The sequence below is a fragment of the Macaca mulatta genome, chromosome 4 (assembly GCF_049350105.2).
Source record: "Macaca mulatta isolate MMU2019108-1 chromosome 4, T2T-MMU8v2.0, whole genome shotgun sequence".
Classification (NCBI taxonomy): domain Eukaryota; kingdom Metazoa; phylum Chordata; class Mammalia; order Primates; family Cercopithecidae; genus Macaca; species Macaca mulatta.
This window is the reverse complement of record NC_133409.1, coordinates 109,910,380-109,933,622: the sequence shown is the minus strand read 5'-3', so window position 1 is coordinate 109,933,622 and position 23,243 is coordinate 109,910,380. Positions and strand designations below refer to the sequence as shown.

The window sequence follows — 23,243 nt, the reverse complement described above, 5'->3', positions numbered from 1 at the left end:
GAAGATAATTGTGAAAGAAACAAATTTAAACGGGGAGATAGGAGGTCAGTTTAGGATATGAAAAGTTTGAGATGGCTGTTCATTTCCTAAGTAGTGATATTGAATAGGCTATGAGCTCTAGATGTCTGGAGTTAGGAGAGAGGTATCAGTTAGAGATAGAAAATGGGGCATTATTATTACTATTTTTTTGAGACAAGGTCTCACTCCGTTACCAAGGCTGAAGTGCAGTGGTGGCACAATCTTGACTCACTACAATCTCCGTCCCCAGGTTCAAGAGTTCTCGTGTGTCAGCCACCTGAATAGCTGGAATTACAGGTGCGCGCCACCGTACCGGGATAATTTTTGCATTTTTAGTAGAGATGGGATTTCTCCATGTTGGCCAGGTTGGTCTCGAACTCCTGAGCTCAAGTTATCCACTTGCCTCTGCCTTCCAGAGTGCTGACATTACAGGTGTGTCAGCCGCCGTGCCTGGCCACATGGGGTGTTATTAGCATATTAATAACATTGATGCCATCATTAGCCATATGGATAATGTTTAAAGCCCTAAAACTAGGTGTATTACTTTGTTTTCACACTACTGTAAAGAACTTCCCTGAGACTGGGTCATTTATAAAGGAAAGAGGTTTAATTGACTCACAGTTTTGTATGGCTGGGGAGGTGTCAAGAAATTTACAATCATGGCAGAAAGCGAAGGGGAAGCAAGCACCTTCTTCACAAGGCGCTTCACAGAAGGGAGGAGGGGAAGAGGGGGGAGAAGAGCGAAAGAGAGGGGCAAGAGGAGGAGGAGAGAGGAGAGGAGAGGAGGGGTTGTTGTTGCATGGCTTAAGAAGGAATAGGATCTGGTGGGTGAGTAGTGACTGGTTTTAGATGGGGTAAGAATAATATGGACTTAGTAACAGGATGAAAGGAAGACTGTATGGGTACAGATGCACATTGATATGTAGAGGTGATGGCGAGAGCTTAAAATTTTTTTTTAATGAGAAAACTTGTATTTGCATTTTCAGAGATACTTTAGTAGAATACTGTCTTCAAAGCATGTTGTGGAGTGGGGTTGGAAGTTAAAGCGGCCCTTGGACATTTGGAAAAATAATTTGAGGGCTGGGCAAGTGGCTCACGCCTGTAATCCCAGCACTTTGGGAGGCCAAGGCGAGTGGATCACCTGAGGTCAGGAGTTCAACACCAGCCTGGTCAACCTGGTGAAACCCCGTCTCTACTAAAAATACAAAAATTAGCTGGGTGTGGTGGTGGGCGCCTGTAATCCCAGCTACTCAGGAGGCTGAGGCAGGAGAATCACTTGAACCTGGAAGGTGGAGGTTGCAGTGAGCTGAGATCACACCATTGCACTCCAGCCTGGGTGACAGAGCAAGACTTCCTCTCAAAAAAAAAATTTTTGACTCTCATCTTATAGAATATCTGAATATACTTACTGCATAATTTTTATGTCAGTTAAGAAAGAATAATATATTTTATAATTGATTCAAGAAATGAAAAATTCCAGTTCTTTTGATTGTCTCTCTGATTCTCAGTGAGTCATTTAAATGCACTACTAACCAGAAGACAAAATTAGCTTCCTGTATAAAGCATGTTTACCTTTTAAAACTATTTTTTTGGCTGGGCATGGTGGCTCGTGCCTGTAATCCTAGCACTTTGGGAGGCCGAGGTAGGCGGATCATCTGAGGTCAGGAGTTTGAGTCCAGCCTGGCCAACATGGTGAAACCCTGTCTCTACTAAAAATATAAAAATTAGCTGGGTGTGGTAGCACGTGCCTGTAATCCCAGCTACTTCGGAGGCTGAGTCAAGAGAATTGCTTGAACCCAGGAGACGGAGGTTGCAGTGCGCCGGGACCACGCCACTGGACTCTAGTCTGGGTGACAGAGCGAGAGACTCAGTCTCATTGAAAAAAAAGACAGTCTCTCGCTCTGTCACCCAGGCTGGAGTATAGTGGTGTGATCATGACTCACTAGCCTCAACCTCCCAGGCTGAAGTGATCCTTCCACTTCAGCCTCCCAGCCACGCCAGCTGGGACCACAGGCATGCAGCACTTCACCCAGCTAATTTTTGTATTTTTTTGTAGAGACAGGGGTCTCACTTTGTTGCCCAGGCTAGTCTTGAACTCTTGGGCTCAAGCAATCTCTCCACCTTGGCCTCCCAAAGTTCTGGGATTACAGGCATGAGCCACTGCACCTGGTGGAAAAAACTCTTAAACCTAGCACAAATTACAAAACTAGGTAACTTCTGGGTGTATCATTGGATAATAAACAAGATTAGTCACTGCATATGGAATATTTAAATCACCTGGGATGAATATCTTGCTATTATATTCTGATACTTTAACATCTGTGAAAGAAATTTTTAGTATCTAGGTAAACTGGAATGTTTAGTCTCTTAAAAATATAGGGCTTTTTCTGAAAAAGTCTGCTTTTTGTCCATAGTATTGTAATAAAGATTGCATATATTATATGAATTATGTCTAAATCCAAATCTGTCTTGTGATGGTAATTTACGTAGGCGTTTATATTTGAAATATAGTTTATGATTTCTTCTCTGAAAATCTGTAAAAACATTATATAATCATTATATATATTATATAATCAGTTCTCACAATTCAGATTGTATAGTATTTATAGTAATTTTCCTGGTATCAGTTTCCAAATCATGTATTTTAAAATATTTCATAGTAAGCTTATTAATGACATACTTGCTTTTATTTTTTTAATCCTCTTTTTTTTTGTTAGCACATTAATCTTAGCTATATCAGTTAAGTTAGTGGTGGTGGTTGCTGTTTCTAAGAATCAAGTGATAGCGGACTTAGCTTTAAGCATTGATTGCTGCATTGGAGTTTCTTAGGTTATACTTGGAAGTCACTTTGTAAAAAGGTCATACATCAGGACCAGGGCCGTGATTAACTAGACTTTCAGAAGGGGTGTCATAGCTGGAATAGACAGTCTTATTTTGAAAAACAATTGATCTGCATATTTTGTCATCAGTATCTCAGCCTAAAGCAGTGCCTGGCACATAGCAGGTACTCAGTAAATATTCATTGAAAATAAATATCAAAATTACTTCTTAATTAAATTGTGATAGTTAATTTTTAGATATTGTTAATGTTCAAATATTTTCTTCTTTGTCCTGAGTTTGGACTTAGTGATGGGTGTTTTCCTTCCATTGTTAATAAAAGTTTATTGCTGATAAAACCAAGATATTCACAATAAGTTTCAGTACTTATGTTCAATTAATACTGTATTATAGCAATAAAATATCCAAATTTTGTGCAACTAGCTGAAGATTAACTTGGATTAATTTTCCAGGGAGGCTTTTTCTTTTTGGTTTTTGATTTTGATTTTTGACACAGGGTCTTGCTCTGTCACCCAGGCTGGAGTGCAATGGCGCGATCATGGCTCACTGCAGCCTTGGCCACCTGGGCTGAAGCTATTCGTTCGCTTCAGCCTCTTAAGTAGCTGTGACTACAGGTGTGTACTGTCATGCCCGACTAATGTTCGTACTTTTGATAGAGACAAGGTCTCACTATGTTGCCCAGAGTGGCTTCGAACTCTTGGACTCAAGCAATCCTCCCACCTTGGGCCTTTTCAAGGTAATTTAGTGACTAAAGGGAACCCTGCTGAAATGTTTTTGAGAATGATTCAATTCCTGAACTTTGGTTCAGGAACCAAAATGCTTGATAAAAGATTGTGCTAGGTACACACAAAACTCACTAGCCACAGCCAGCTGTTACCTGGTGCCCCATTTTCTCACAGTATCTGGATACCAGATACTGGTAGCCTTAGGATACACTGATAGAGGTGAGAGGAGTTGCCAGTTTAAAACTTGTGTGCCAGAGGTGCACATAACATTGTTTTGATCAGCAAGGCCAGGGCTTGGCCAGATGAAAGAGTAATCTTTTTAAAAGGCTAACTTGATATATCTACCCTACCCCTTCATACTCCCCTCCACTGGAATTTAAGATCCCTGAGGGCAGGGATTTTGCCAATTCTGTTTACTCTTCTATTCTAATTGATTGTTTTCCTATTAGATAGAAGGCTCCCTGAGGCCCGATACCTTGTCTCTTTTTGCTCATCTTTATACCCCCAACACCTGGCAGTATGTGGTACATGGTAGGTGGCTAAATAAATAATAGTTAACAGAATAAATGACTCTGTAAGGCAGTCTTGGAAGGGTTCTGTTTGCCATATGCTTTCTCCTTTTTGATATCTTATTCTAGCACTTACAGCCAAAACCCAAATTACTTTTAGCTGGTACTTAATGTCTAATACCCTAACATAAATATATAATTTTTTTTTTTTTTCTTTCCAGACAGGGTCTCACTCTGTCAACCCAGGCTGGAGTGCAGTGGCATGATCTTGGCTCACTGCAAGCTCTGCCTCCTGGGTTCAAGTGATTCTTGTGCCTGAGCTACCCAAGTAGCTGGGATTACAGGTGCGGCCAGAATGCCCAGCTAATTTTTGTATTTTTAGTAGCAATGGGGTTTCACCATGTTAGCCAGGCTAGTCTCGAACTCCTGACCTCAAGTGATTTGCCTGCCTCGGCCTCCCAAAGTGTTGGGAGGTGCGAACCACGGTGCCCGGCCTTAACCTAACTATATTTCTAAAAGGGTAACTTTTGAAGATAATGGTGACGTGGCAGGCAACGGCTCATATTTTGTGATATGAATCTGCCTATTCTGCCTGTAGTATTTAATACATAGGTGTTACTGGAGTTATTGGAGATGCAGATAAAAGAGAATATAGTTGTGTATGTTTTTGTTACTCTCGCCTGCAATAAGTTTGCTCCCCAGGGAGCCTCCTGGTGAATGTTTTTAACATTTTGATACAGAAAAAATGAAAAATTAGTGTAGTAGCCTTGAAAGGCCACGGATTGCCTTCTGTGGATTACATAGTGCTTCTGTGGATTACTTCTACACATTACCACAGCATTTACATTAAAAATACATATCAATTGTCAATGAAGTACTAAAAGTAAGATAATTTTCAGTTAATGATGGGGAATCATCTCTCTTAGAATAACAGTAGGAATTTCCAAGATTTAAAATTTCCTTAACCCCAATAATTATTATTTTTTTCTTTTAGTATTCGTGCGAAGTATATGTAGTTAGAAAGTTAGAATGTGTTTAAGACTTTTAGTACAATAGCACTGGGAATTGAGACTGTCTTTTAAAAATTTCCCTTATAGTGAGTGTCTTTTTAGGTACTCTTCATACCCAAACATGTTTAGTTAGAATGAATATTGACCACATGGATTTTCTGGGAACAGATATTAACATATCTGAAAGAATTTTGTCACCTTTGGTGGGATGAATAAATCAGACTTCATTAATGAAGGATAATTTGTGTTTAAATATTTAGGATTCCAAAAACAATTAAATGAAGACATTAAAAAAAGAGGTTTATTCTAGTGAAAATCTTGCACTAGATACAAAGTAATACTTAATTTAAGCCTGGGCAACATGGCAAAACCTCTCCTCTACTAAAAATACAAAAAGATTAGCTGGATGTGGTGGCACATGCTTGTAGTTCCCAACCATTTGGGAGGCTGAGGCATGAGAATTGCTTGAAACTGGGAGGCAGAGGTTGCACTGAGCTGAGATCATGCCACTGCACTCCAGCCTGGGCAACAGAGCAAGACTCTGTCTCATTAAAAAAAAAAAAAAAAAAAAATTAATAGAAGGGGGAAGTGAGTGTCCATGGCTTCTTCCAGGCAGAAGTACATCATTATCACATAGAATAAGACATGTTCAGATTGTTGGGAACAAGCCCCCCAAAAATCTGGCCATAAACTGGCCCCAAAACTGGCCATAAACAAAATCTCTGCAGCACTGTGACGTGTTCATGATGGCCATAATGCCCATGCTGGAAGGTTGTGGATTTACTGGAATGAGGGCAAGGAACACCTGGCCTGCCCAGGGCGGAAAACCGCTTAAAGGCATTCTTAAGCCACAAACAATAGCATGAGCGATCTGTGCCATAAGGACATGTTCCTGCTGTAGATAACCTAGCCAGACCCACCCCTTTATTTCGGCCCATCCCTTCGTTTCCCATAAGGGATACTTTTAGTTAATCCTTATCTATAGAAACAATGCTAATGACTGTCTTGCTGTTAATAAATACGTGGGTAAATCTCTGTTCTGAGCTCTCAGCTCTGAAGCCTGTGAGACCCCTGATTTCCCACTTCACACCTCTGTATTTCTGTGTGTGTGTCTTTAATTCCTCTAGCACCGCTGGGTTAGGGTCTCCACAGATAAAAAACTGAACTGGGCCACAGTCACTTGGGCAGTGACTGTCTTTGATGACAGTGCTCAATGTGGCTGTCTCTTGGATCATATTGTTCCAGTCTGGACTGGGAGTTTGCCTCTGTATAGTAGAGTTCTAGGTTAGAATTAACTTTCCTTTAGAATTTTAAAAACATTGTTTTATTTACTTACTGCTTTGAGTGCTGTTGAAGCCATTGTGATTAATGATCCTTAGAAGGACCCGTTCTTTTTTCTTCTTACTAATCTCTCTGGAAATATGTAGCACATTTTATTTATTTCTGGTGTTCTGAAATTTGACAGTGGTGTCTCTGTGTGTCTGTTTTCTAGTACATTGTTGAGGGCTCCCTGGAAATTTTGACTAGACGCTAGTAAATCATGTCTTTTGGTTCTGGTGTATTTTCTTTGGATATTTCAAAGCCTTCTTCCTCTCTTTTTGGGGAGTGGGCGTGTGGAGGGATTTTTTTTTCCTGGTATTTTGGTGCTGGATTATTTTTACTAGTCTCATGTTCACATTTTATTTTCCTTTTTCTCTTATCCCCCAATTTTCTATTGTTACAGGAAAGGGGTCCTGATCCAGACCCCAAGAGAGAGGGGTCTTGAATCTCACGCAAGAAAGAATTTCAGACGAGTCCATAAAGTGAAGGGAAGTTTATTTATAAAGTAAGGGAATAAAGAATAGCTGCTCCACAGACGGAGTAGCCCCGAAGGCTGCTGGTTGCCCATTTTTATGTTTACTTCTTGATTATACTACCAGAGGTCTCTCTTGTTGCCATCTTGGTTTTGATGGGTTTTAGCCAGCTGCTTTACTATTGCCTGTTTCATCAGCAGGGTCTTTATGACTTGTGTCTTGTGCTGACCTCCTCTCTCATCCTGTGACTTAGGATGCCTTAAATGTCTAAAACCCAGTACGTTTTAGCCTTATTTTACCCACCTCCTATTCAAGATGGAGTTGCTCTGGTTCACATGCCTCTGATTCTGTCTCTTTCATTTTATTTTAACTCTCTGAAAGATTCCCTTGTCTTTATCTTCTATAGTTTCTAGTGAATATTTCATTTCTATTATTATGTTGTTAAAGAAGAATTATTCTGAGCCTTGTTAAAACAGCAAGGAATACTTTATTCAAGACTCTTGCGGTAGGGGTGGTATTAGTCTGATAGAAGTGTAGACTGCTCAGGCTGCCGTAACAAAATACCACAAACATTTGTATTCTAACAACAGAAATTTTTTTTCACAGTTTTGTAACCTGGATATCTGAGGTCAGTGTGTCATTGCGGTTGAGTTTTGATAAGAGCACTTTTCCTGGCTTCTAGGTGGCTGCCTTTTCTCTGCGTGTTCACTTGGCCTTTCCATGGTGCATGTACTTGGAGAGAGATCTATTTCTCTCTCTTTCTCTTATTATATGGCCACCAATCCTGTCTGATTAGAACCCTACCCTTCCGACCTCATTTAATCTTAATTACCTCCTAAAAGCCCTGTCTCCAAATGCAGAGACATTGAGGGTTAAGGCTTAAACATATGAATTTGGGGGGAACAAAATTCAGTCCATAGCAGTACTTTCAGTTCTTATCAAGGGGTATTGCAGTAGCGGGGGAGAGATGGGCCTCAAGTCCTGAATATGGCAAAGACAGCTGGGGATTGTGAACCCAGAATATCTGAGACAGGTCTCAACCAATTTAGAAAGTTTATTTTGCCAACGTTAAGGATGCACCTGTGACACAGCCACGGGAGGTTCTGAGGACATGTACCCAAGGTGGTCAGGGCACAGCTTGGTTTTATGTATTTTAGGTAGACATGAGACATCAATTAATTTGTGTAAGATGTACATTGATTTCGTCCAGAAAGGCGGATAAACTTGAGGCAGGGGGAGGGGACTTCCAAATCTTAGGTAGAAAAGAGACAAACTGTTGCATTATTTTGAGTCTCTGATTAACCTTTCACAGAGTACACAATTTATATGTGAGAGGAGGGTAGAGGAAATAATCTTATGCCTTAGTCTGGCTTAGTGAAACAATATGGTAGAAAAAGCAATGAGATGTGCGTTTGTCTCACATGAGCCTCAGCGGGATGACTTTGAGTTCTGGCTGTCCTTCATCCACAAGGAGTTTCCTTGTGGGCAAATTGTGAGGGAGGTATGTAGCTTTAAAAAAAAATCTTTGTAGCTCTCTTGTTTAGGAATAAAATGGGAGGTAGGCCTGCCTGACATAGTCCCCAGCTTGACTTTTTCCTTGGCTTAGTGTTGGGGTTCCGAGAATTTTTTCTTTTCACAGGATTTACAGCCAAGGAATAGAGCAAGTGGATCAGTGGATGGAAAATTATTCATGAAGACATCAAGGGCATGGAAAGTCTTGCCAAACTGACTTAACAGGATTTTTACTGAGGTCAGGTCAGGGACTTTAGAGTGTTAATGGAAAAAGCAAACTGTAAAATATTTAAAGAGGTTTATTCGGAGCCAGTATGAGTGACTATGGCCCGATGAACAGTCTCAAGAAGTTCTGAGAAAGTGTGTGTGAGGTGGTTGGGTTACAATTTGGTTTTATACATTTTAGGAAGGCAGGAATTATAGGCGAAGACATAATACATGGAAGGTATATGTTGGTTCTGCCTGAAAACTGGGAAATCTTGAAGTTGGGGGACGGCGGAATGGGGAGCTTATGGGTCCTAGGTGGATTCAGAGATTTTCTCATTGGCAGTCGAAAGAGTTAAGCTTTGTCTAAAGACTCGAAGTCAGTAGAAAGAAATGCTCGAGTTAAGATAAGGGGGACGTCAGTCGGGCATGCTGGCTGAGGCTTGTGAATCCTAGCACTTTGGGAGGCCGAACCAGGTGGATCACTTAAGGTCAGGAGTTCGAGACCAGCCTGGCTAACATGGTGAAACCTTGTCTCTACTAAAAAAAAAAAAAAAAAGAAAAGAAGAAAAGCAAAAATTAGCTGGACGTGGTGGCAGGTGACTGTAATCCCAGCTACTCCAGAGGCCGAGGCAGGAGAATTGGTTGAACCCTGGAGGCGGAGGTTGCAGTGAGCCCAGATTACCCCATTGCCCTGCAGCCTGGGCAACAGAGTGAGACTGACTCAGAAAAAAAAAAAAAAGATCCGTAGATGTTGAGGTTCTTGTTATGTAGGGAAGCTAAAGGTAGCAGGCTACAGAGAGAATGATGGTAAATGTCTCTTTTCAGACCTTAAAAGATGTCAGACTTAGTTAATCTCGCCCAGATCCATCCTGGAAATGCCTGGCTGCGTTAATTACTATGAAATTCTCTGCAGATGCAAATTTCCCCCACAGAAGACGGCTTTGTAGGGCCATTTCAAAATACGTCAAATATATTTTGGGGTAAAATATTTTTATTCCCTTCAGGGTGTGCTGTCTGGCATGTGGATACTGTACCAGAGTCAGGTTGAAATGTGTCTTATTGCTGCAAAGCATCTGTTTTGTGAGTCTTATGATCTCGATTTTAATGTTAATATTGGTCAGTTGTGCCTAAATTCCAAAAGGGAGGGGGGTATAATGAGGCATGTCTGACCTCCCTTCCTGTCTTGGCTGGGAATTCAGTTTTTCAAGTTCCTCTGGGTTTCCCCCGTCCTAGAGGGATCCCCATTCAGTTGGTTAGGGGCTTAGGATTTTATTTTTGGTTTATGACGTGAAAGGTGGGGGATTGGAATTGGATCAAGTGTCAAGGGTTGGGGAGTGTTTCTGAATTGATTTAGCAGGATTCTTGCTAAAACTGGGCTGTGCAGGCCTGGCAGGGATAGAACGGAGTTAAGGCCAAGGTTGAGGCCTTGTTGAGGAGAGGTTTCAGAGGAGCCTAATTAAAGTTGGTTGGTCAAGGAGAGAGTCTCGGCCAGGGGCAATGGCTTTGCTGTAATCCCAGTTACTCAGAAGGCTGAGGTGGGAGGATTGCCTGAGTCCAGGAGTTCGAGGCTGCAGTGAGCCGTGATTGTACCATTGCACTCCAGCCTGGGCGAAAAAGTGAGATCCTATCGCCTAAGCAGTTTTTTTGTTTTTGTTTTTTTTGGCGTACCCATGATTTTTTTTAGTGTTTCTCATTCCAGAGTCTTCTCCAGAGAATAGGCTCTAGACTCTTCTTGGTGGGGGTGGTGGGGATTGGGCGGGGTGGTGGGGATTGGGCGGGGTAGGGGGGTCAGTTTGTCCATTAATATGGCGTTTGTGTGGCTGGTGTTAGGAAATCTCTTTCTCAAACAACTTTCACCTAGTTTTCCTTATTTTAGATTTCACCCTTGTTCTGGAACCTTGTACTGAATTTCTTGTATCTTTTGAGAATTCTGTAGTATAATTTGGGTTGGTTTTCATATTTTCAAATTCATGCCTTGGAATTCAGCTCTTTTGTGGTTGCTGTTGGTTGCCTCTCAGCCATTTGCTTTCCAAATTAGAAAATGCTTCTGTTTTCTGCTTTTTGCTTCTCTCCATCCTCATGGGCTGATGTATTTGTAAAGAATCCCTGTACTGTAGAAAGAGGGCTTTGATGAAGGAGCATCGTTAGCTGTGTGCCTTTAAATTTGTTACCTTAACTGGGAAGTCGTAGTTAACAGTTGAAAATAGGAAAGTAGTTTGAAGTTTAATTTGCCATTCTTTTTTGGACTTTGGGAGTTTTGCTTTGCTGTGATTTTTCTTTTCTTTTTTTTCACTGTCACAAATTTTACACACAGTGACATTAGGTGATTTTTCCTAAATGATCCCTCTTGTCTATTCTGTAATTTCTCTTTGTGTTTAAAATGACCACAACTATTGTCTTGAAACTCACTGGTGGCTTCAAACAAGGGATATAGTGGGGAAGGAAAGGGGAAAGGGGGAGGGGTGTGACTAGTATCTATTGGGTGCCAGTAGAACAGTGATCTCAGTTTTGTCACTTAATCCTCGCAGCAATTCTGAAAGGTAAGTGATATCCCACCGTATGGATAAGGACAAAGATAAAAATCGAAGAGGTTAAATAACTTGCTTAAGAGCTTGTCAGAAAGTGGTGGAGCTGAGTTTCAAGCCTAGGTTGTTTTTTTTTTTTTTTTTTTCCCAGAGACAGGGTCTTACTCTGTCTCCCAGGCTGGAGTGCAGTGGCACAATGATAGCTTACTGCAACTTTGAACTGGATTCAAGTCATGTTCCTGCCTCAGCCTCCTGAGTAGCCAGGACTACAGGGCTATGCCATCATTCCTGGCTGATATTTAAAATTTTTGATTTTTGTATAGGTGAAGTCTTGGTGTGTTGTTCAGGCTGGTCTTGAACTCCTAGGATCAAGTGATCCTCCCACTTCGGCTTCTCCAAAGTGCTTTTTTTAAAAATTAAATTTTTTGTGTGTGTTGATACATAGTAGGTGTATATATTATGGGGTACACGAGATATTTTGATACAGGTGTACAGTGTGCCATAGTCACATTGTGGTAAATGAAGTACCCAGCAACTCAAGGATTTATTCTTTCTTTGTGCCACAAACAATCCAATTGTACTATTTTAGTTATTTTTAAATGACAGTAAGTTACTATTGACTAGTCACCCTTTTGTGCTATCAAATACTAGATCTTATTCATTCTAACTATATTTTTGTACCCATTAACCATCCCTACTCCCCACCCCACTACCTTCCCAGCCTCAGTTATCATTCTACTCCCTGTCTTCATGAGTTCAATTGTTTCCTTTTTTTTTTTTTTAGCTCCCGCAGATAGTGAGAACATGTGAAGTTTTCCTTTCTCCGCCTGGCTTGTTTCATTTAACGTAATGACCTCCAGTTCCACCCATGTTGTTGTAAATGACAGGATCTTTCTTTTTCATGACTGAATAATACTCCATTGTATATATGTACCATGTTTTCTTTATCCATTCTTCTGCTCATGGGCACTTGGGTTGCTTCCAGATCTTGGCTATTGAGAATAGTGCTGCAGTAAAAATGGAAGTGCAGATATCTCTTCAATATACTGATTCCTTTCTCTTGAGTATATTCCTAACAGTAGGATTGCTGGATCATATGGTCTTTATATTTTTAGTGTTTTGAGGAACCTCCAAACTGTTCTCCATAGTAGTTGTATTAAATGGTTTTACAATTACAGTTTTAGAATAGTCTGTGTACTTAACTATTACCAGTGAGTTTTGTACCTTCAGATGATTTCTTGTTGCTCATTAATGTCCTTTTCTTTTGGATTGATGCCACCTGGGAGGCAGGGCCTGGCGTCAGGAACCTTAGAAATCTACCTGCTGCTGTATTCTCTGAAGCTGAGCTGGCACCCAAGCCACAGACAAAGTTCTTCCCACTCTTTCTCCTCTTTCCTCAAGCAAAGAGTCTCTCTCCATGGCCACCACCATTCCAGGCCCATGGCAAGTACAGCCTGGCTACTGCCAAAATGTTCACTCAAGGCCCAAGAGTTCTTCAGTCAGTTCGTGGTGCATGCTACCAGTCCTCAGTCTCCCCCTTTAGAACAGTGGCCTCCCCTCTGGCCCAGGGCACATCTGGAAATGCCACCCAAGAGTCAAGGACGGGGATCAGGGACCCCAGGAGCCTGCTTGGTGCTCATTAACCCACTCTGGCTGAGCTGGTACCCAGGCTGCCAGAGAAAGTCCCCCTTACTGTTCCTTTTCCTTTCCTCAGTCAGAGGCAATCTCACCCCATGGACACCACAGCTGGGAATGTGCTGGGTCACATCTGAAGCCAGCGTAGCTCTCAGTCTCACCTGTGACCCATGGTGAATATTGCCTGGCTACCACTGCTGACTGTTTAGGCCCCAGGGGCTCTTTAGTCAGCAGGTGATGAATTCTGCTGGGACTGGGTTCTTCCCTTCAAATCAGTGAGTTATCTTCTGCCTAGGGTGTGTTTAGAAATGCCTGGGAACTAGGGCCTGGAATGGGGACCTCAGGACCTGCCCTGTTCTCTATTCTGCTATGACTGAGTTGATTGGTATCCAGGTTGCAAGACAAAGTCCGCTTTACCCTTCCCTCTTCTCCTCTGAAGTGGAGGGGAGGAGTCTTTAACAGAGCACTGAGCTGCACTCCTGGCCACCCAGCTAGTGTTCTCACTAGGTCACATGCTCCCCAAACCCAGTGGCTCTGAGCCTATCATAGCACCAGGACTTGCCCAGAAAATGCAGTCCTTGTGGTCTAGAATGCTTTTCAAGTTTATTTAGGATCCCAGAGCAATTTAGCCTGCAGTGGGGCTTACTGAGATGAACTATTTGCCTCTGGCTAGGGCTTCTCTCAATGCTCTGTGAACTCTCCCTCCCACAAGCCTGTAGATTCTCTCACCACACCACCATTGCTGCTACCAAGGGGTAGGGAGAGAGAGGGTGGTGCTGAGAGTTGAAGACTGTTTTTGCTACCCTCTCCAGTGCCTTTTTCTTTGATGTGATGTTAAAACCGGGGACTGGTTTTAACAGGTACATTGCTCACCTGATTTTTTGTTCTTATGCAGATGCCTTTTTTTGGGTGAATAGTTGTTAAATTTGGTGTTCCTGAAGGGGAAATGATTGCTGGAGCCTTCTATTAAGCCATCTTGCTCTGTCTCCTTCCCCTAAAGTGTTTTGACTACAAGTGTGAGCCACTGTGCCTGGCTGAGCCTAGGATTTGAAGATATTTCAGGTTGAGCCCAGTGGCTCAGGCCTGTCATTCCAGCACTTTGTATGGTTGAGGCAGGTTGATTGCTTGAGCCCAGGAGTTCAAGACCTCCCTGGGCAACACAATGAGACCTCGTATATAAAAAAAATAAAAATTACAAAAATTAGCTACATGCACCTGTGGTCCCAGCTACTTGGGAAGCTGAACTAGGAGAATGTCTTGAACGTGGGAGGTCAAGGTTGCAGTGAGCATGATTGCATCACTGTATCACTGTACCACTGCACTATAGCCTGGGTGACAGAGAGACCCAGTCTCAAAAAAAAAAAAAAAAAAAGAAAGAAAGAAAATGATATTTCAACTCTTCTAAGTCTACACCTACTTTTACTCTTCCCAAACTGTGTGAACAATTCATTCATTTACCAGTGAATATTGAGTTGCTTACTCTGTGCTGGGCCTTAAGGACACAGAGAGGAGTAGTCCAAGTCCTGATGAAACAAATTAAATGATTAGATTTACCTTTTGGTAGGATTACTAGTGATATGTATGAAGTGGTACGAGTAGAGTTGATTACAGAAGTCCGGGTAAAAGGTGATGTTCATTTGAACTAGGATGGTAGAGGAGATGCAGAGAAGGAGGTGGATTTGTGATGCCTTTTGGAGGTAAAGCTGACAACATTAAGGAAGTGATATGAATTTGGAAGGAGCTCAAGGATTGGGGATGATTTCGGATTTGATTAGAATGAGTGTTGTTAGTGCCTTTACTGATATAGGGAAGAGCAAGCTGGAGTGGTAGACCATGGCAATAATAACATAATAATTATATTACACCTATTAGATACATTTGTGAAGAGGTGTCCAGTAGACAAGTAAACATCTGGGAACTCAATGGAGGTTTCGTCTAGAGCACCGACTTTGAGCACTGACTCATATATAAATGGTTATTTAAAGCCATGGGACTAGATATGATTAGGGAAAGAGTATAGATGTATGTGTGGTGATGTAAGTCTGAAGTAGTGGTATTGATTCACTTCTATGGAGACTCTTCATCTAAGTTGTCAACTTGGAATTATATATAAACCTGATAGCATTTGCTGAATAGGGAAAGCAACTCACTTTGTAGCCACTGCATAGATAACATTAACCAACAAGCAAGTTGCAAACATGCCAATAGTTAGTTGCTTTTTGACTGAACTGTATGCCGAACGTCCTTGACTTGCGTGAAACTGCACCCGAGAGCATCCACCTGAGGATCCCAGATTTGAAAATGCCACACAAAAGGAGGATTATGGCACATGAATTAGCTTTTCTTTTTAAATACAGATAAGTAGTGAAGAAATAAGTTCCTGTGAAGATGCTGAAACTACATCTGGGATCTTTCACTAGATGATTCATTGTTACACATTAGTCTCATAGCATCCAGGCTCATTAAAACAACATATTTTGCATGTCATGGATTGTTTTGGCTACTCTTTATAGACAGAATTATGCATGTTAAATCTCAGAATGCTAAGTATGAAAGAAACCATACAGGGATAATGGAAAAATTAGGTTAGAATTCACAATAGGCAAAAACTGGAAACAGTCCAAATGTTCATCAACAGAGCAACAGGTGAACAATTGTGATATAATCATTCATTGGACTAGTACACATAACAAAGTTAAATATGTTGAAAGCAAAAACATTTTGTTGAATGAAAGAAGCCAGACACCAAAGAATACATACTGTGTGATGTCACTTACATGAAGTTCAAAAATAGGCAGAAACTAACAGAACAGTAGGGATGCCCATGGGGGATGGTTATTGACCAAAAGGAGTCATGAGAAAACTGTTTTGTTTTAGAAACAGGGTCTCATTCTGTCTCCCAGAATGGATTGCAGTGATACAGTAATAGCTCACTAAGCTCACTATAGCCTCAAGCAGGCCTCCTGCCTCGGCCTCCCAAAGTGTTGGCATTCCAGGCGTGAGCCGCCACTCATGACCTTGATTGGAGTGTTTCATAAATGGCTATATCCATTTGTCCATTTTCATCAGCTTGTATACTTAGATTTGCACATTTCACTGTATGTCAGTTTTACCTCAGTGGAAAATAAGAAAACGACAAAAATGGCCTGCTGAGTAGTTCTATGAGGATGAGCTTCGGGAGCACATCACTTCATTCTCAGAGAGTGAGGGAAAGTTTCCCAGAGATAATACTCTCTCTTTTTATCCTTTTACTTCTGCAGTTGATTTATTTTTTTCAACTCTTAGCTATCTCCCCATAATAATATCTATTCCTATGCCCGTTTAATTTATTGTGCAAATGCAGAATACTTTAGGTAGCAAAAGGGAGTGCTGTTATAAATTACACTCAACTGGTAAAAACTATGGTTGTTTGCTTCTGTTCTAGCCAGAAGGTTATACTCTACTGCAGTCATACCTGAAGGAAGGCAGTAGTAGAGCAGGTGTACCTGAGGGTGGAACAACCTCTGCTTGGCCTCATCTAAAAGTAGATAAAGGCGGCCGGGCGCGGTGGCTCATGCCTGTAATCCCAGCACTTTGGGAGGCCGAGGCAGGCGGATCACGAGGTCAGGAGATTGAGACCATCCTGGCTAACACGGTGAAACCACATCTCTGCTAAAAGTACAAAAAATTAGCCAGGTGTGGTGGTGGGTACCTATAATCCCAGCTACTCGGAAGGCTGAGGCAGGAGAATGGCATGAGCCCGGGAGGCGGAGCTTGCAGTGAGCCAGGATTGTGCCACTGCACTCCAGCCTGGGTGACAGACCGAGACTCCATCTCAAAAAAAAAAAAAAAAAAAAAAAAAAAAAAAAGCCGGGGGGTGGCAGAGTTCAGCAAGATGCAAGGGAGGAGGTGGGGATTTTATGTGGCAGGGGTAGATGTGTTTGTTAGTTGGGATTTACATGTGAACTTTTGAAAAAGATACGTTATTTGTTTTATATATATTTCGAAAATGATTCATGTTGCTGTATTTGTTCCTTTGAAACAGGTGACAGTGGAGAGTGGAAACAGGAGATAGTGGATCCTCCTTCAAAAATGGAGGATGGAAAGCCCGTTTGGGCGCCACACCCTACAGATGGATTTCAGATGGGCAACATTGTGGATATTGGCCCCGACAGCTTAACAATTGAACCCTTGAATCAGAAAGGCAAGGTGAGTTTCTCAGAAAGATGTTGAAGTGTGATTTCTTTCAAAAATAGGTGTTTTTTCACAAGAGATAGGTCTGTCTTCTTAATGAAGTAGGTATTTGGGAAAGCGTATTTCTGGTAAGTGAGTCTGTTTTCTCCTGACTTTGATTAAATCAGAGGCCTGTGCCCTGGGGGAAAAATGGTGTCCTATGATAAAATCAGATGGAAATTTAGTGAGCCTTTCATTCTTTGTTTTTTTCACATCCCTTTGATCATCCAGTTCTTAGTGAGCCTTTCATTCTTAAGAACTATCTATATGATAAAATATAAACAATAATGACATTTTTATTTCTTGTACCACATTACTAAAGTTATTAGTGTGTCTGTGATCGACATGTCACAAAGTAAAAATATGAAAAGTGAATGTGAGGTTATCAGATTTTGCTTTTTTGCCTTCGCTTCTATTATAAAGTGTTTTTTAAACATTTTTTGTTCACTTAAAGTTATTGCTGTCATTTTTGTGATAGATGCTTTAGTTCTGTACACATGGTATTTATTTCTTTGTATGCGTAGACATAAACTAGACAGCATTACAAAATGAAAGTCTGAGGGAAAGGTGACTAGGAGTTGTGAATCGTTTACAGAGAAGGCATCATTGTAAATACCTCTTTTAGTCTTCATGGAGACTGATACAGTCGTTTTTGTGGAAATTCACTCCATTCTCAGAGACTGAGGGGACGTTTTCCAGAGGGAATAATCTCTTTTTATTCTTTTGGTTCCACCATTGATTTATTTTTCAACTCTTAGCTATCTTTGCACAGTAATACATATTCCTATGATAGATGTCCACAATTTTTAGTTTAACAAGTATGCCTGGTAAACCGTTCTTCTGACTAAATTAAATTTGTAGATGTCATTTCTGTTTACTTTAGACTGAAAATGTTCATGAATAATTTATATTGTACGATACATGGTTAACTAATGCCATATGACTACCATCCTTCTGGGAACCTTAGAAAAACAAGGTGGATCTCTCATGAGGTCTTTTCACAGAGAAAACTATTCTGTTACTGTAAACAACCCAGGAACTGAAATGCATAATGTATAATGTGCCATGTTAGAGGAGGCCAATTAAAGATACCCTCAGGACAGGAAAGACAAAGTATTTCAGGTTTTTTCCTCTTATTAACAAGTAACTATTTGTACTTACAATACATGTTTAAAAAAATAAGCTCGATTACTTTGCATATTTGAAGGTTTTTGATTTTTGTTTAACATGTTTTATAAGCACAGTAAATCAAAAGGCCAAAATGAAATTGAGAGTGTATTTCCTAGGTGTATATATATAGTTGTTATGTATATTTCATTGTATCCACAGGTGACAGAACAATTCAGTTCAATTATAGAAGAAACTTGATTTAAGGGGATACACTTTTTCATATTTTAAATATTTTAATATGCTTATACTATGCCTTATTAATATTATTCAGGTACATATGTAGAACCAATAAAAACTGTTTACATTAGGAAGTGATATAAATTTCATGGATCTGTAGATAATTCTGTGAACTAAAGTGTATGTTTTTTCCATAAAAATTTTTTTGAAGATTAACAAGTTCTCAGAGATTACCTTTAATCTTAATTTTCCTCCCTACTTTCTGATCAGGGTCTTAATAAACATACTGCCATAATAACCAGACAGTTAAAAAGATCCTTAAGAGAAGCAGTCTTTTGCTTAGCTCATTCATTGCCTAGAGATCATCAGCTTCAAAATATAATTAAGGAATTAAGTACATAAAGGGGTGGATTGGTCATGCACACCTTTGTGCAGTGTGTGCGCAGTGGAAGTACAGTGGAAATGTAGGTGAGGGAGTGAGGAACATGTCTTGATGATAGCAATGGCTTTTCAGGATTTTTGTTTGCAACCCATAGTAAAATAGATTTCACATTGCATTAGGTATGTGTGTGTGTGAATTTATAAGAAATAAATTTTACATTTCAACAACTGTGTATGTAGTGTTTGTGTGTGTTTACTTGTAAATGAAACAGTTGGTCAAAAGAAACATTCTTAGCACATGCTATGCATTCTGATAATTTGTAATAACTTTTATTCTTTTAAAAATGCTGTTTTAGGCTAGGTGCAGTGGCTCATGCCTGTAATCCTAGAACTTTGGGAGTCCAAGGAGGGAGGATTGCTTGAGCTCAGGAATTTGAGACTAGACTGGGCAACATAGTGAGACCTCATCTCTACAAAAAATTTTAAAAATTAGCTGAGTATGGTGGTACATGCCCGTCTTAGCTACTCTGGTCGCTGAAGTGATAGTAGCACTTAAGCCAGCAGGTCAAGGCTGCAGTGAGCTGTGATTGTGTCCACTGCACTCTAGCCTGGGTGACAGAGTGAGAGATCCTGTCTCAAAAAAAAGAAAGCTATTTTAATCCACTAAATTGGTTTCATATTCTGTATTTGCAGCAGTCGTAAGAAGCTGCTCTGAAGCCTTGTAGGCGGAAGCCCTCAATTTATGGCATAGAAGGGTCTGCATTTTCTTTTCCCTGTCTGCTTTGCTGGTCTTATGTTTTGTCAACCAAGTCTCCGCTTCATACGCTTACTCTTGTGTTCCTCTTTCTCCTTCTCTTCTGCAAGTATTAAGTCCTTACTATGCCCCAGGTGATGTTATGTGCTTTGTGTCATTGCTCACATTGCCTCCGCCTGGAGTGCCACTCTCCATACCCACTCTTTTTTTTTTTTTTTTTGAGACAGAGTTTTGCTGTTGTTGCCCAGGCTGGCAACAACAGTGCAGTGGCATGATCTTGGCTCACTGTAACCTCTGCCTCCCAGTTTCAGGCAATTCTCCTGCCTCAGCCTCCCAAGTACTTGGGCTTACAGGTGCTCACCATGTCTGGCTAATTTCTTGTATTTTTAGTAGAGATGTGGTTTCATCATGTTGGCCAGCCTGGTCTGAAACTCCTGACCTCAGGTGATCCACCCGCCGGGGGGCTCCCAAAGTGCAGGGATTACAGGTGTGAGCCACCGCACCTGGCCAATCTCCATATCCTTTTGCTTAGAAAATACTTATTTTACTTTAAGATTGAGGTCACCTTGTTGATGAAGTTTTTCGATGAATACCCATCTCCCCCTTCCCCCCATTCAGTAGAATTGACTCTTTGACTACTTTTTCCTTTGAGGAGTGGTATAAATTCTTAGCTCTTCTTTAATCTTTATTGGAGAGAATTGTTTACCTTGTCTCCCCCTCCCTACTAGACTATGTAATCTCAAGTGCAGGGCCTATTTTATTCTGTTTTTAGAGCTTGATGCTCTGTATTTGATTTGTGGTAGGTGTTTAATGCTGAGTGATCAAGATATGTTTTTAGCAGAAAAAAGCCTCCTTCCTCTAAGAGAAAACAATTAATGAAACACTTTTTCTTTAAGGAGAGAGGAAGATGGGGCTGGTGATAATTTAAGAAATAAAGCAGGAGGGAGACAAAACACCTTTCAGGACTCCTTACTGGCCTTTTAGCCTGCTCTTAACTTTCTCATTCCAGCAGCTCTTTGTCATTGGCCTCCCCTCAGCCCCACTCCCCTCATCATCTAACTTCTTGGAACCTTTTTAATTTGACATGGCTCCTACCAGGCTAGCACTAAACCCTGAAGTCTGGGGAGCCCGTAACCCTCTTGCCATGGCTGTGAAAGTTGGGCACATACATATATGACATTAGCAGTTATTTCTGAATGCATTTTCCTATAGAATCATTATTATATATTGTTTTATATTATCATTAATATACTTAATGTACATTATGGGTTAATTTTGCTTATGTGGCCTGTCCTACAAACTTTTCCACATTTATAACATTAAGAACATGTGTACTGGGTTCCAAATAATTAACTTCCAGAGTTTTTATGGCGTAACAGTTTTCTACATTGGGTGACTTAGAGTTGAGGTAGTCCCAGCAGCGTGGATTTTACTCTTTATAGTTGTAGCTTTACACACACACACACACATATACTACATACACCCCTATAAGTATTATTTTAAAATAATTGAACCATTTTTCCCTGCAGTTTTCTTTGATACAATTAGAAACTTCAACCACAAGAGTAATTGTAATTGTTTGAGAAGCACTGTGTCAGCTTCTAAATAACTGTGAGAATGGCATGGATTAAAATTTAATTCTCTTTGGATGTCATTTGAGATCATTTGTTCTCTCTGATGAGATGTTATCTTAATTCTACAGTGTCTACTAGAGCATTTAAGTGATAAAATAAATATAAGTATTCATGGATACTTGTAATTTTACAGACGAAATATTTTTGGGTACTTTTTGTATTTCTGACAGATTTTTGTACAGGAGTTTGTGTCAAATATATTTTACTGAAACAATAACTATTAATATAATCCTCTGGTTATATCTGATTGAATGTTACTTTTTAATTTTTAATTTTTTTTTTTTTGAGATGGAATTTCACTCTTGTCATCTAGGCTGGAGTGCAATGGCATGATCTCGGCTCACTGCAACCTCCAACTCCCAGGTTCAAGGGATTCTCCTGCCTCAGCCTCCCGAGTAGCCGGGATTACAGGTGTGCCGCATCACACCCGGCTAATTTTGGTGTTTTTAGTAGAGATGGAGTTTTACCATGTTGGTCAGGCTAGTCTCAAACTCCTGACCTCAGGTGATCCACCTGCCTCAGCCTCCCAAAGTGTTGGGATTATAGGCATGAGCCTCTGTGCCTGGCCACTTTTTCCTTTTTTAAAACACTAAAATTGCTGTATCTACCACATCAAAATTTTGTTTTAAAAAATTGTTAAATAGCATATGTATGTAAATTTAATATTGATGTACCTCTTTTTTTTGTCCTTCTCTAGGTGTTAGAGCCTAGGATACTTACTTACTGATTTTTATTGTTGATTTCACATCCACAGTAATAGTAGATGATATTTTTGAGTAAAGTTGTTGTTCTGTTTTGGGGTTAATAACTTGTTAAACAGTAGGATCTGTATTATATTTTAATATAGAGCATATTGTTGCCACTATTACAGTGTATGCAACCAATTAAGCCCTTCTATTGTTCTTACTATTTAAAAGCCTTGAGTTTAATGAGCATTTGTTTTGCTTGTTAGACATTTTTGGCTCTCATAAACCAAGTGTTTCCTGCAGAAGAGGACAGTAAAAAAGATGTGGAAGATAACTGTAAGTACCAAGTTAAAAATCAACTCTCTGCACAGAAAAGGGAACTGTTCTTTTAAAACAATTAATTAGTGGTTATATTACTAATACACTATGCTGGTTCAGAAACAATCTAGTCTTTTGACACGAATGTTCATGTGAATGAAGGAACTCGAGTCCTCCATGTTGTCTCATATTTGCATTTTGGTGAAAGAGTCTTGGGTATTCTTTTGGTGTTATTTGAGTTGTATAAATATGGGGAATGGTAATTACTGTGAGGCTTGAGCTAAAGGTCTCTTTTTAACAGTTTTGAAAGTTATTGAACCTTATCTAGAGTCAGGTGGTTTTTATAGTACTATGTGTGGTTCACTAATTTGGAAGTTCAGTTGGTAGGAGGCATTTAACATCACTATTTGAAGCAAACAAGCATTTAAAAAAATTTATATAATTACTAATTGAAAAATTAATTTCAGAACGATTATATTAAAACACAGCATTAATTTGACTTATAACATCTTGGCATGTTTGATGAAAAAAGCCTTTCTCTGTGGAACAGGCCAATGTTTATTCTTACATTTTTAAGATTAAGCAGTAATCATTTCATATTGGGGGCAGCAGTGTTAAAAATTATGTGCACTTGTCATGGATTTCATTAAAGGTACTTGACACTAACAACTCTCCATTTAACAAAAAAAGGTAGTGTTAACAATTATGTACAGTTGTCATGGATTTCATTAAAGGTACCTCATACTACAAACTCTCCATTTGAGAAGAAAAGGTAAGAGAAAGGCATAGATTTGTTATTGATTTTCTCTGGAATTCACATTTGAGTAAACCTATGAAACCCCCATATGTAGAATGGTGGCAGCATAGAATAGTGGGAGTAATGGGAGAGCCGTGGACTGTAACTGTAGAGTTAGGCAAGCGTAATTCTGACTCTGACTATGTTATTAGGAGGCTGTGTGCTCGTGGGCATTTCATCTCTCTTCTGAAATTCTCATCTGTAGAATTGAAGTAATGTGTATATTGTATGATTAGAGATGATATAAAGTGCTTTGCACAGCGTCTAATGACTCTTAATAAATGGTAGCTGTTTTTATTAGGTGCAAGACGTTGAGGAAAAAAATGTAGAATTCCCTTCCTTT

The 23,243-nt window shown here is 40.1% G+C and overlaps 1 protein-coding gene across 13 annotated transcripts in view; it reads left to right on the top strand.

The window, feature by feature from the left end:
* MYO6 (myosin VI) overlaps positions 1–23,243 on the top strand; it is a 162,122-nt gene that overhangs the window by 52,657 nt on the left and 86,222 nt on the right. For 10 of the 13 annotated variants that reach the window (XM_015136778.3, XM_015136777.3, XM_077998908.1 and 7 more), the window contains exons 2-3: positions 16,797–16,960; positions 22,053–22,122. In XM_015136778.3, the coding sequence (XP_014992264.2) occupies positions 16,844–16,960; positions 22,053–22,122 (187 nt within the window). In that variant the 5' untranslated portion in view covers positions 16,797–16,843. 13 annotated transcript variants of the gene reach the window in all.